Source organism: Urocampus carinirostris, chromosome 7 (genome assembly GCF_059441175.1).
Source record: "Urocampus carinirostris isolate Australia breed hairy pipefish chromosome 7, RoL_Ucar_1.0, whole genome shotgun sequence".
NCBI classification, from domain to species: Eukaryota; Metazoa; Chordata; class Actinopteri; order Syngnathiformes; family Syngnathidae; genus Urocampus; species Urocampus carinirostris.
The window spans coordinates 7,475,406-7,488,288 of record NC_142355.1 but is presented as its reverse complement, the minus strand read 5'-3'; the positions used below and the strand labels follow the sequence as shown (position 1 = coordinate 7,488,288).

At 40.2% G+C, this 12,883-nt stretch overlaps 1 protein-coding gene across 3 annotated transcripts in view; it reads left to right on the top strand.

Annotated features, from left to right (window-relative positions):
* Nucleotides 1-12,883, top strand: part of itpr2 (inositol 1,4,5-trisphosphate receptor, type 2) — a 167,134-nt gene that overhangs the window by 113,587 nt on the left and 40,664 nt on the right. For 2 of the 3 annotated variants that reach the window (XM_088339630.1, XM_088339629.1), the window contains exons 38-45: nucleotides 1,349-1,469; nucleotides 1,594-1,781; nucleotides 1,850-2,027; nucleotides 5,257-5,510; nucleotides 5,582-5,782; nucleotides 8,815-8,925; nucleotides 8,996-9,091; nucleotides 10,095-10,214. In XM_088339630.1, coding sequence (XP_088195756.1) covers nucleotides 1,349-1,469; nucleotides 1,594-1,781; nucleotides 1,850-2,027; nucleotides 5,257-5,510; nucleotides 5,582-5,782; nucleotides 8,815-8,925; nucleotides 8,996-9,091; nucleotides 10,095-10,214 — 1,269 coding nt within the window. The remainder of the gene's footprint in view (nucleotides 1-1,348; nucleotides 1,470-1,593; nucleotides 1,782-1,849; nucleotides 2,028-5,256; nucleotides 5,511-5,581; nucleotides 5,783-8,814; nucleotides 8,926-8,995; nucleotides 9,092-10,094; nucleotides 10,215-12,883) is intronic. The other variant, XM_088339631.1, reaches the window with a different exon arrangement.

Here is a 12,883-nt window from a genome sequence, read left to right as displayed (position 1 = left end):
TATTGCGTCCGCTAAATCCCTCAGCTTTATTAACTCTACATTTAGTTAGCACCTCAAATGTCACTAAATAATGATCAGAGATAACAGTAGTACACGGTAGCACCATAATGTTTGAGGTTAAAACTCCTCGAGTCAGAATCAAGTCTAGCGTGTTCCCATTTTTATGGGTTGGCAAGTCAACCAGTTGAGTAAAACCAAATGCATCAATTAGAGAACTAAACGCAATAGTAAGTGAACTGTGTGGGGAGTTCATATGAATGTTAAAGTCTCCCATAATCATAATTTTGTCTGCATAGGTTACTAGTTCAGACAAAAGTTCAGCAAATTCGTCTAAGAAAGTTGTGTATGGCCCAGGTGCACGATAGATAGTTATTACATCAATTGACAATTGAGGGGACCGCATCACAAGAGCCTCAGACGTTTTGTAATTATTAGAGGTACGTGTATTAAATTTGAGCGATTTTTCAGAGATTAGCGCAACACCACCACCCCTTTTCAGCGTGCGTGCTATATGACTACTCTCGTAGTCTGGGGGAGAGGCATAATTTAGCGCTAAGTGCTCATCCGGGCGTAACCACGTTTCACAAAGACCCATACAGTTAAGTTTATAATCACGAATAATGTTATCAACAAGTAAAGCTTTTGGAGCAAGCGATCTAATATTTAACAGACCAAATTTCAGCTTTGCTGAATCATTTGACTTAGCTGAACTCTTTGTAGTCTTTGTCGAGATCTTCAAAAGCTCCCGGCGTTGTGGCCGTTGGTGAGCGCTGAGTTTAAAGCGTCGGTTGTCCGGCGAGGAATGAATGGTGGAATTAGTTACATCCTCGCGTCCATCCTCGCGTCCATCTTGCTGCTTGGACTTCACACGCTTCACACATCTACCTGCACGGCAACCACGTTTCTGTTTTCTTTCTTTACGGGGCCGCCGCCGTCGTTTATTAAGAGGAATAGCTGTCCACAAGGATGCCGGGTCTCTTTGAAGTTCGCTCGGTATATCATAGGCGTTATAAAAAGTGCCCGAAAAGTCGAAATTTAGACGCCCACCCAACCGAATAAGTTCGTCCCTACTGTAAGTGTTTTTGGCCACACATGTGTCCAAAAGTGAAAGCAAAAAAGACAAGAGAACGGCAATAAATAGAAGATTAGCTGGACAACGAGCCGCAAGCATGTATCCATGTGATTGTGATACCTGTACGTGTGGTCCAGTTCGTAAACGGGAGTGTAGTGAAAAAAAACGTGGATTTGTACAGGAGAATTGGTTGAGCACTACTTTAGTACAGTAATAACGGTAGGTGAGATGCACATATAGCACATATAGCACTTTGACATTCTTTGTTCCTTTCAGGGAAAAGAGTTGCGAGAGATTCTCCTCACTCGCTACTTTGGAAATCAAAGACTTAGTTCCAAGCCAGAGATCGGGAGTGGAAACGGCTCACAAGCTTGTTTCTCCAAGCCAACATTTGGAGGTGTGCTGAAAAAAACGTTTTAAATTGGTGATCATTGTGAATGCCCAAGTTTTAATATCACTTGCCTCCAACCGCTGTTTCCATTGAACACTTGAATTTTAAAATTTTGTTTTTTTTTTTGCAGGAGTTTCCCTCACAGCAGACTTTGACAAGCCCTGCACCAGTATAATGGAGATCCAATGTCAGCTGGACATCGTCGGGGCGTCTGAACTGGTCATTGACCTCATTGTTAACACTAAGAATGACCAAGTGTTTGAAGAGAGTGTCTTATTGGGCATCGCCCTCCTGCAAGGCGGAAATACACAAATACAGGTTCATGCCGTAGCAATTCTCTTTGCAGTCAATGTGAGCAGCAATCAGAATTTTTCTGCTCGTCGTAGGACTCCTTCTATAACCAACTTTACAAGCAGAAGACATCGGAGAAATTCTTTAAGGTTTTCTACGACCGCATGCGTTTGGCCCAGCAGGAAATCCGTGCCACCGTATCTGTCAACATGTTTGAGCTCAGCAGCAGGAAAAGGGATGATGACGACTTTGGGAGCGTTGGATTCAGAAAAGGTACAAACACTGAAATATTACTAAGTAACTTTACTCGTATACAGCAACAAACTCATGTGTTATGTCACAAACTTTTTGTATGCAGTGGTACCTCTTTGTATAACCACATCTACACATGAGTATTTTGGTATACAGTGTAACCTCGGTTCTCCACCATAATCTGTTCCAGAACCCTGTTCGAAAACCGATTTGTTCGATCACCGAAATCATTTTTCCCATTAAAAATAATGTAAATCGTTTTAATCCGTTCCAACACCCTGAATGTTTACCTTGAATGTTTAACGTAAACTTAAAGCTAACCCAGGCTAATCGTACGTTCGCATTATCGTAATCTTCCGTACGAAAGATTCCGCTAACATGAAAGTGTAAAAATAAAAAAATCAGGTCGTTTACAAGTCATTTAGCACCCGGGTCTCCACAACAAGTGGTGAGCGGTTCATTGGAAAGGGGGCTCCATTCAAACACCCTCAATGTTGGGCTCCGTTCCAACACCCTGAATGTTTAACGTAAACTTAAAGCTAACCCAGGCTAATCGTACGTTCGCATTATCGTAATCTTATGAATAGGATTTCTTACCTCTGTGGTGATCAGCAGAAGGTGCTCGCACACCTTCATATTTGGCTATTATTTCTTTCTTAAATGCAATAGTTGTACGCACTACTTTTCTTTTTTCACCTGTAGCAACTTTGCTGCTTGCACTGACTTTCTTCGGAGGCATAATAAGGGGCTAAAACACCCGTACGCCACTCAGCATCGCACCCTAGCGTACGCACTCACGCATTACCGGCGTTCGAACTCCGATTTTTTTTGACCGAACAGCGAAGCAAGAACTTCTCGAAATTTTGGGTCAGACTCCGATTTGTTCAAACTGAGAGGCGTTCGAAAACCGAGGTTCCACTGTACAAGTTTTTTTGTTATTTTTGATCATTCCTCTCTAGAGACCCCTCGAGATTAGCATATTTGGTATTGGAGTAATCCAAAAGTAATTGAAAGTAATCAAGTTAAAGTAACCCTACCCAACCCTGGTGTTTGGTGATCAGAAAGATGTGTTTTATCGCTGTTTAGCATGCTTTTGGAGGACGGTAGTGTACCATTTAGTTTTTAATGATTTCATATCGGGGAAATTCGCTCGTTACACGAGCAATTCGAGCTACGATCCTGGAACGAATAATTACGCTCGTAAGAGGAAGTACTTCTGCATACGAAAATAAAAAGGGGATCATGGATGAGCTATTCATGCTAAAAAAAACAACAACAAAAAAACGGTTTGTGTGTTCCTAAAGCTCAATTTGTAATAGCCGCTAGAGCGTTTTGGGAGGTCTAGAAATGGAGACATGAAATGAAATGAAATGATCAGCATTTATATAGTGCTTTTCAAGTCAAGACTTCCCAAAGCGCTTTACAATGTGCTTCACATTTCTCAATAGCGGCCGTGCAGCTATGTAAGGCGCTAACCTGCTTATTGGGGGCATTAGGGGTTCAGTGTCTTACCCAAAGAGACTTTGACATGTAACACGGAGGAGCTGGGATTCGAACTGCGATCTCTTGATCCCAAGACGAGCGCTCTACCTCCTGAGCCACTGCCACCCCGACCATTTACCATTTTGCGGAGCGAGTCCATTGTCGCTATGCCGGCTTCTTTCGAATGTTATTCTCAGTCCACGCTGTCACATGTCGCAGGCCACGAGACTTCCTCAACATCTCCATCTCATCAAAAGGCCATTGTATTGAGACTGCGTATTTTCATGTTCCATTCCTCACTTGGATATTAGCTCTTTTGTTCACTTCTAAAATTTACAAGTTGTATTTACTTATGAGCAGTGTTCCCTCTAAGCTGCGCGCGTGCGCAATTGCGCACTGCTCGCTCATTCTCAGGGCACAAGAAAATCTAGCCAGCGCACAAAAATCAGGGCTCGAAATTGTTAATTAAGAAACGAATTAAGTCGAAGTCACAGTGCATGAAGGTAAAAATACACGGGTTCCCCTGACGTTGTGTCCTAAATGCGGTATTTTGAAGTCCAGTCAAAGTAGAACGAGTAAAGTTAGTAGAGTGGGTCGAGAACCGGCTTCTTCGGCTCGGCTCACTAAAAGGAACCGGCTCTTACGGGTCCCAAACGGCTCTTCAGGTTATTTTTGCTTCTTTCATCCCTACATGGCCAAATATTATGTAAAATTATGCACAAAATGACTTAAAGGAAGGAGAAATAGAACAAAAAAGAAAAAAAAATACCAAAATGAAAAAGTAGTGAAAAGTGGAGAAAAAAAGGAACAAAAGGAAGAGAAAAAGAAGGAAAATTTCAGAAAAAAAGCCAGAAAAAAAGAAAAGAAAGAAACAAAGGAAAAAAGGTAGATAGAAAACAAAAAGAAAAAAGTAACAGCTCGGTAAAAATAAACGCCATGAGATTTTTTTAAAGGAATTAAAAAAAAGAAAAAAACAGGGAAAAAGAAGAAAAAGTTTGTGTTGCATTCAAATAATTTCTAATTATACCAAGTCAATCTAGTTGCCAACATTGTACTTCCACTAAAAAACGTGATTAAATACAGTTGTGTATCGTGCAACCGACTAAATAAGCCCCCCAAAATGTTAGTATTATGCGACAAAATATATCAGGAAAAAAAATGAAATGGAAATCTTGTGAAAGAATTGTTGTAAAAACAAATGACGTTTGTAGTCCGTACAACCTTTGCAATATTACATTAGTCAATTCATTCAAAAGTGAAAAGAATTTTTTGCATTGCCGGAAAATGTACCGTGATGTCAAGTTTTGGACATGTTTGATAATGACTCAGTTGCCACACTTGGGATTATGGTGGCTCACTGTTGTTTCAAGCGTGGCTCACCGACTTTGTGTGAACGCTCAGACCCGTGGAAAATTACAGCGAACATTGCTTATGAGTGTTTATGCTCTCGGGCAGTGCGGCAGATTATCGGTTTCTAAGGTCATGGGTGCCAGCCTTCATTTCCAGAGTGTGCATGTTCTCCCTGAGTGAGTTCTATGTCTCTGTGTGTCCTGCTACTGGCTGGCAACCAGTTCAGGGTGTCCTCTACCCATTGCCCGAAGATGGATGTGATGAGCTCCCGAACCCCTGCTCCCCTGTTGAGGATAAGTAGTGGAGATAATGGACTGATTTTTATGCTCTCCTATGAAATCAACAAATGCATTTTTGTACGATACCTCCTGCCCTCCATTTGAAACGTGTTGTCTTACGTTTTCATCTATGCTGTAAGGGAAAGACTCCAGACTTCATATGAGGGAAGACATGCGAGGGCAGCTTAAAGAGGCTTCGTCTGTGACCTCTAAGGCTTTCTCTGCTTTCCGAAAAGAGCTGGATCCGGATCTTGAAGCCTTGTGCCAGAACAGTGAGGCAACATCTGGTGAAGAGGCCTTGGAGGAGCCTCGAATGAGCCAAGCCATCGCTATTATGAAACCCATCTTACGCTTCCTTCAGCTTCTTTGCGAGAACCATAATTGCGATCTGCAGGTGCCTTGTTGCAAAATAAGCTGCTTTTGTGAATTTCAGTGGTGTTTATTCTCTGTCTCTTTGGTGGGTAGAACTTTTTGCGCTCCCAGAATAACAAGACCAACTACAACCTGGTGTGTGAGACACTGCAGTTCCTTGACTGCATTTGTGGGAGCACCACTGGAGGCCTCGGGCTATTGGGCCTTTACATCAACGAGAGCAACGTTTATCTGGTTCGGCAGACCTTGGAAACCATCACCGAATACTGCCAGGGCCCCTGCCATGAAAACCAGGTAGGTTACTGGAATGATTTCTGCTTTTTAAAGATGAGTAAAGATGACATAAACATAGTTGTTTTAATAAGTCGTGTTGTGGAAAATAGACTTGCATTTGTAGAATAGAGTTGCATGCATTTAGAAATGTAGAAAGACTTGCTTACAGTTGTGAGGGAATGTTGACATCATTTCGAGATGGTCCTTGGCAAGACAGTTGAGTTTCCCTAAAAGGGCATGAGACTTGCAAGGTCCCTCTGAGCAAACTGAGGCGAACAACATGTCCTAATAAGGGTACGACAACATCTTCCTTGTTGAGACGTCAGATCTCCGCCGCCTCTTGGGTTGTACTCAAATTGAAGCTATAAAAGCATTGTTATGTCTGGAGTTCTCTGAGTTCTTTGGGATGACGAAATAAAGAGCTCCCCCTCATGACAAGGCCTCGGTGTACTTGATTAAATCACGTAAGAAGACTTAAAAGATATCGAACCTGCATTTTCTCCTACAGTCGTAATCCACACTTTGGATCAATGTGAGTTACTGTAACATTCTGGTATGTTTTTTAACTAAATCACACAATAATTTGAGTTATTTTAATCATATTTATTATTTTGGGGAAGGAATAATCAGTCTTATTTGGTCTTTTTTTTTAAATGAGTAGTTTTAAGTTTTTACGCTTTGTTTTTAGCGTTTTCCTATTCCTTTTTTGAGGTTTTTGACTTTTCCCTTGCCCTCTTGTGGGTTTTGGATCAGGGGATGGTGTAATAATAGTCACTAGTCTGCTGTGAAAACCAGGTAGGTTACTGGAATGATTTCTGCTTTTTAAAGATGAGTAAAGATGACATTAATATAATTGTTTTATATTAACTCTTTGGATCAATTTGAGTTACTGTAACATTCTGGTATGTTTTGTAACTAAATCACACAATAATTTGAGTTATTTTAATCATATTTATTATTTTGGGGAAGGAATAAGCAGTCTTATATGGTCATTTGTTTTAAACGAGTGGTTTTGAGGTTTTTACACTCAATCTTTGTTTTTAGCGGTTTCCTATTCCTTTTTTGAGGTTTTTGACTTTTCCCTTGCCCTCTTGTGGGTTTTGGATCAGGGGATGGTGTAATAATAGTCTCTAGTTTGCAATAGTCTGGTGACTTGACTTTAAATGAAGTATTGTTATAAACTAAATTGTCTCAATTTTCAATGAGAGCAACGTAGGGAAACATTGAATGCAACGAAATTACACATAGAACTTAATGTAAATGTGTTATAAAAACTTCTAATGGAAAAATAGGATAATTGACACAAGGATAAATGGGCAAAACACTAACTGCCTAGTGCTTAGAGGTACTATAATACAATTGTGCATCGTAACAATAGTGCAATGAAAAGTAGTGTGATTACCAGCAAAAACAAATCCCAAAAGAGTCACACGATATATATTTTTCAGTTATTGTCTGTCTTTATTTTAAACAAAATTAATTCGCTACTAATTACCTTGTTTTGGGAGAATTCTTTTAAAAAATGATATATATTTTAAACAAAATTATTTATTTTTCTTGATGATAAACAAAATGCAACAATTTAGGGTAATTGATCAATTGTTTTAGGTAAACCAACTAGTTTTTTTTTGGTGCGAAATAATCCAGGAGGTTAAGTCAAATTACCCTAAGCAGTGGATAGATCCATTTTAGACCCAAATTGGGTTCTTGGTTTTTACCCTAGGTAAAGTAGACATCTCCACACTACAGCCATTTGCGGCATTTTTGTCATGATGTGCGTTTCATGATTGGTTCCCCTCCTATTTAAACTCGGTGCTCTGATTCACTCCTTCTCAGTCCGTCAGCGAACCTCCGCACTTGCAAGGCATGCATTTTTTGACTCTGGCTCCCGTTTTGTTTCCGACCTGTCCTGTATCCTGTAGCCTGATTCAATTTCCTGTATCAATCCCCGATCCAAGCTCCGTTCTCCTGTCCCAGCTCCCCTTATCCTGATTCTTTCCTGTATCGTTCCCCAATCCAAGCTCTGTTCTCCTCTCCCAGCTACCTGTATCCTCTTTCTGTTTCCTGTTTCGATCCCTGATCCAAGCTCCGTTCTCCTGTCCCAGCTCCCCGTATCCTCTTTCTGTTTCCTGTTTCGATCCCTGATCCAAGCTCCGTTCTCCTGTCCCAGCTACCCGTATCCCGATTCTGTTTCCTGTATCGATCCCCGATCCAAGCTATGTTCTCCTGTCCCAGCTACCCGTATCCTGATTCTGTTTCCTGTTTCGATCCCTGATCCAAGCTCCGTTCTCCTCTCCCAGCTACCAGTATCATGATTCAGTCGCGACAATTTTACCAACAGAATATTCTGAAAATTATACTTATATTACATTCAAAGACTCAAATAATTATTTGCAAATGCAAATGGAACAATTTTTTTCTTTATTTTGTATCATTTTAAAGTAACTTCAAAGAACTCAGGATTTTGTTTAAAAAAATAAAGTAGTCGTGGGAACCTCCTGAGTGGGTTCAAATCCAGCTCCCGGCCTTACTTTGCGGAGTTTGTATGTTCTCCCCGTGCTTGCGTGGGTTTCCTCCGGGCACTCCGGTTTCCTCCCACATTCCAAAAACATGCATTTCAGGTGAATTGGCCGGTTCAAATTGTCCCTAGGTGTGACTGAGCGAGTGAGTTGTCTGTCCCCGTGTGCCCTGCGATTGGCTGTCAACCAGTCCAGGGTTTCCCCTGCCCACTGCCCAATGATTGCTGGGATGGGCTCCAGCATCCCCGCGACCTTACTGAGGATAAGCGGTGCAGCTGATGATGAGAAAATAAAGCAGAGTAATAGCTCTTCATCCTTTTCATCTGTTTTGAGTCACTGAGACATGGAGATGCTGCTACGCTCCATTGAAACAGGCTTATTAAGACTTGCTATTAAAGTCTGAAAGTTTACAAATTGCATACTCTTAATCGTACAAATCTTTCTCATTTTTATTTCTAACCGGATATTTCAAATTCGATCCAAAACATTTTTTGATAGGAACTGATCTCCATCTTGTCCCTTTTCCATTTCCAGACATGTATAGCCAGGCATGAGTCTAACGGTATCGACATCATCATCGCTCTTATTGTAAACCCAATCAACCCCCTGGGGAAGAACCGGCTAGACCTGGTCCTGGAACTCAAGGTGAGGTTGGATCACGAGTGATCAAATTGATTGCACAGTGATTAACACTGATTTCAATGTAATTTCAAAGAATAATGCATCCAAGCTCTTGTTGGCGATCATGGAGAGCCGTCATGACAGCGAGAACGCGGAAAAAATTCTTTTCAAAATGAGACCCACTGAGCTTGTGAGTTATAAAACAAATACAGTGGAACCTGGGTTTTCGAACGCCTCTCCGTTCGAACAAATCGGAGTCCGACCCAAAAATTTCGAGAAATTCTTGCTTCGCTGTTCGGTCAAAAAAATCGGAGTTCGAACGCCGGTAATGCGTGAGTGCGTACGCTAGGCTGCGATGCTGAGCGGCGTACGGGTGTAGATCACTCTTTTCGTGACCGACTGTTATCGCGTGCGGACGTGCTTCGTTTTGCTTTCGCTTTTAATATAGGTGTACGAAGTGTTTTAGCCCCTAATTATGCCTCCGAAGAAAGTCAGTGCAAGCAGCAAAGTTGCTACAGGTGAAAAAAGAAAAGTAGTGCGTACAACTATTGCATTTAAGAAAGAAATAATAGCATAATATGAAGGTGTGCGAGTGTCTGATTCTGCTGACCACCACAAGGGTAAGAAATCCTATTCATAATTCTTTTCTTTATTCTTTTTTAAAATTTTTAAACATTCATGTTAGCGTAATCTTTCGAAGGAATAATACGATAACGCGAACGTACGATTAGCCTGGGTTAGCTTTAAGTTAAAAGTTACGTTAAACATTCATGGTAAACATTCGGGGTGTTGGAATGGAGCCCAACATTGAGGGTGTTGGAACAGAGCCCCCTTTCCAATGAACCGCCCACCACTTGTTGTGGAGACCCGGGTAGTAAATGACCTGATTTTTTTATTTTTACACGTTCATGTTAGCGTCATTTTTCATCGGAAGATTACGATAACGCGAACGTACGATTAGCCTGGGTTAGCTTCATGTTTACGTTAAACATTCGAGGTAAACATTCAGGGTGTTGGAACGGATTAAAACGATTTACATTATTTTTAATGGGAAAAATGATTTCGGTGATCGAACAAATCATTTTTCGAAGAGGGTTCTGAACGGATTATGGTCAAGAACCGATGTTCCACTGTACGTATTATATATTTGTGTATATATTTTTTCCAAATCTAATCTAATTGTTGTTCTTGAGGTGGATGTCATGAAAGAGGCTTACGCCCAAGCTTTGGAAAGCGAAGAGGATGAGGACAGTGCTCTAGAGCACATCAAGCCATTAGATGTTGGGCACAACATATTTATACTAGCCCATCAGGTTTGTAAACATGCCTGATATTTCTGCTGACCTCAGTGCTGCATCATTTGCTGGAGTGTGCCTATAATTTTGTGAGCTACCTGTTCACCATTGGTCTAATTTGGGGGAGATTTGAGTGTGACGATGATTATTTGTACTCATGTATGCTATTTTGTGGATTGTTTATATAAATTTGTTTTTTGTCTGCTATTGTTTTAGGTTAGTATTTCTCAAGACAGGTTAGGAATAGGGTTCTTTAAGGGAATGTGAGACTATAAATAAACTTAACATTTATTTACTACTACTATCTGGAATGCTAGTCATATTTAGATATTTTATTTATGAAGTTATTTTGGGGGAATTATATTCTCTATGACCTTTATGGTGTCTTATATTGGTACATTTATAGATTAGTAGACACCCAAAAAAGGAGAGGAGACATCAATGGTTTTTAAACTTGCCAAGAGAACAGGGAAGAGTCCAAACCTCAGTTAAGAAATACCAACCTATGTGGTCTTTGTCTGCTATTGTTTTAGGGTAGTGTTTCTCAAGAAGGGGTAGGCTTATTATTCTCTAAAGCAGGGGTCGGGAACCTTTTTGACTCAAAGAGCCATAAAAGCAAAAAATATTAATTTTATTTTGAGAAAGAGCCACACCATATATTATGAGACAAATTTACTAAATTGCTAAACTCGCGCCCCAGACAAAAGCTTAATCTTCAGCACATTTATTTTTGACAAAAATTATGAAAAGAGAATAATGCCAGAGCCCCTGTCCCAAAATCAACAAACATACCACTTTAAACTTGTCTCTTTCTTGCAATGACTCAAGATCGGTTAAACTCCTTTTGACCCTTTTTTATCATACATATTGGTTTCAAAACCAGATGCAAGCATTTATTTTGTAAAAACGTCACAACATTCTGAGAATAGGGAGCCTGATGTGCTTACCTTTGGCGAGAGATGGGAGGGAATGCTTGTACTTTTTGCATAGCTCCACCCATCCCTCCCACTCACCCAATCAAATGACTAAGTTCTCTTCCGGTGTTTTGGCGTATTTACAGTTCTGTGGATTCATCATAAAGTATCTGAACACTGAACACAGATTATATAGTGAACTTTTAAATAAAGGATTCTTTAGCGTTGTACAGCCAAAACGAGTTTTTTCCCCCTTTTTTTGTGTGACACCTTGACTGTAAATTGTAGTGAAAAACGTGCCCTATATATACTGCGAAGTGTAACCGTGGACTTTAGCTTTGGTTTGGCTTTACGTGTATCTGAATAGGATAGACAACTCCGGTTTAGAACAAGATGGAGAAATTTTGCACGCAATCAAATTGGTCTCAGAGCCACAGATACTCATAGAAAGAGCCATATATGGCTCGCGAGCCATAGGTTCCCGACCCCTGCTCTAAAGGAATGCAAGACTAGAAACTCTGTTGGAGTAAATTCATGTTGTCTGGATAAGAAATACCAACCTGTTCTGAAAGCCCTCCCCTGAGCCCTATTATTAAATCTTCTATATTACCAAAGCAGATCCACCCTAAAGTGTTTAGAATTTCAAAGAACGGCATCATTATGGCCACTAGTGACAATGATGTAAAAAGTTCATAATCGTTATAAACCGAAAAACGGTGTACAATAATAGGCAAAATATTAAACTGACATCCCATGCAATCTCCTTTGCAAGTATTCAATATTAAAAACAAAATAAACTTTTTACGTGCAAAAAAAGTATATATATGGTTCATTTGAAGTTTTTAACCTAAAGGTTTTTCTACTAAATCAGTAAAAGTATTTTTTAATAAAACTATTATTGAATTATTTCATCAAAACTAATGATTGAAGTATTATTAATAAAATATTTTATAACTATTTAATCTGGGTAGTTTCTGGTCACTCATCTGCCATCTATTAAGGCCCAGTTCTTAATCTGCGCTCGTATGAATTTCAATCCCTGTGTATATGTGTCTGGAGATTGGCTAAATCTAAAACTGAAACAAGTTGTAGTCCATATTCATCCTGTAGTCAGCTCTTATACGATAACGTTTTCCCTTCTTGGCTCAACAACACTGAACAGGATGCCTGTCTTAAAACAGTACATTTATTATATTGCAACAAGCTGAGAATCATAAAAATATTCCTCCTCATGGCTCAATTTAGTCTACAGAGCGAGCTGCCAAAGAGATCAAAGCCAGCAGAGAAGCTAATGTTGTGACTCATTTGTACAGGAGAACTGGTTGAAAAGAAGTTGAAAACTTTAGGTACTTGGGTTGTGATGTGGCTGCAGTTGGTGGAATGGAATGCGAGGTATTGCACAGAGTGAATCAAGGAAGCAAGGTTTTGGGTGCTCTGAAGAGAGTGATGAGCAACAAGAGTACGAGTATGGATGTTAAGAGGGAACTGTATGAGAGTGTGATTGTGCCGACTGTGTTGTATGGTGCAGAGACTTGGAGCCTGAACGCAGATTTAAGAAGGAAATTAAATGTTTTTGAGATGAAGTGTTTGAGAACTATGTTAGGAGTGACAAGATTGGATAAATTGAGAAATGAAATTGTGAGAGACAGAACTGGAGTAGTCGTGGAACTGAGCAAGCGTGTTGATAAGAGAGTACTCGGTTGGTTTGGACACATGGAGAGGATGGATGAGGAGCGAATGTTGAAGAGGATCTACAGAGCAGAAGTCAATGGA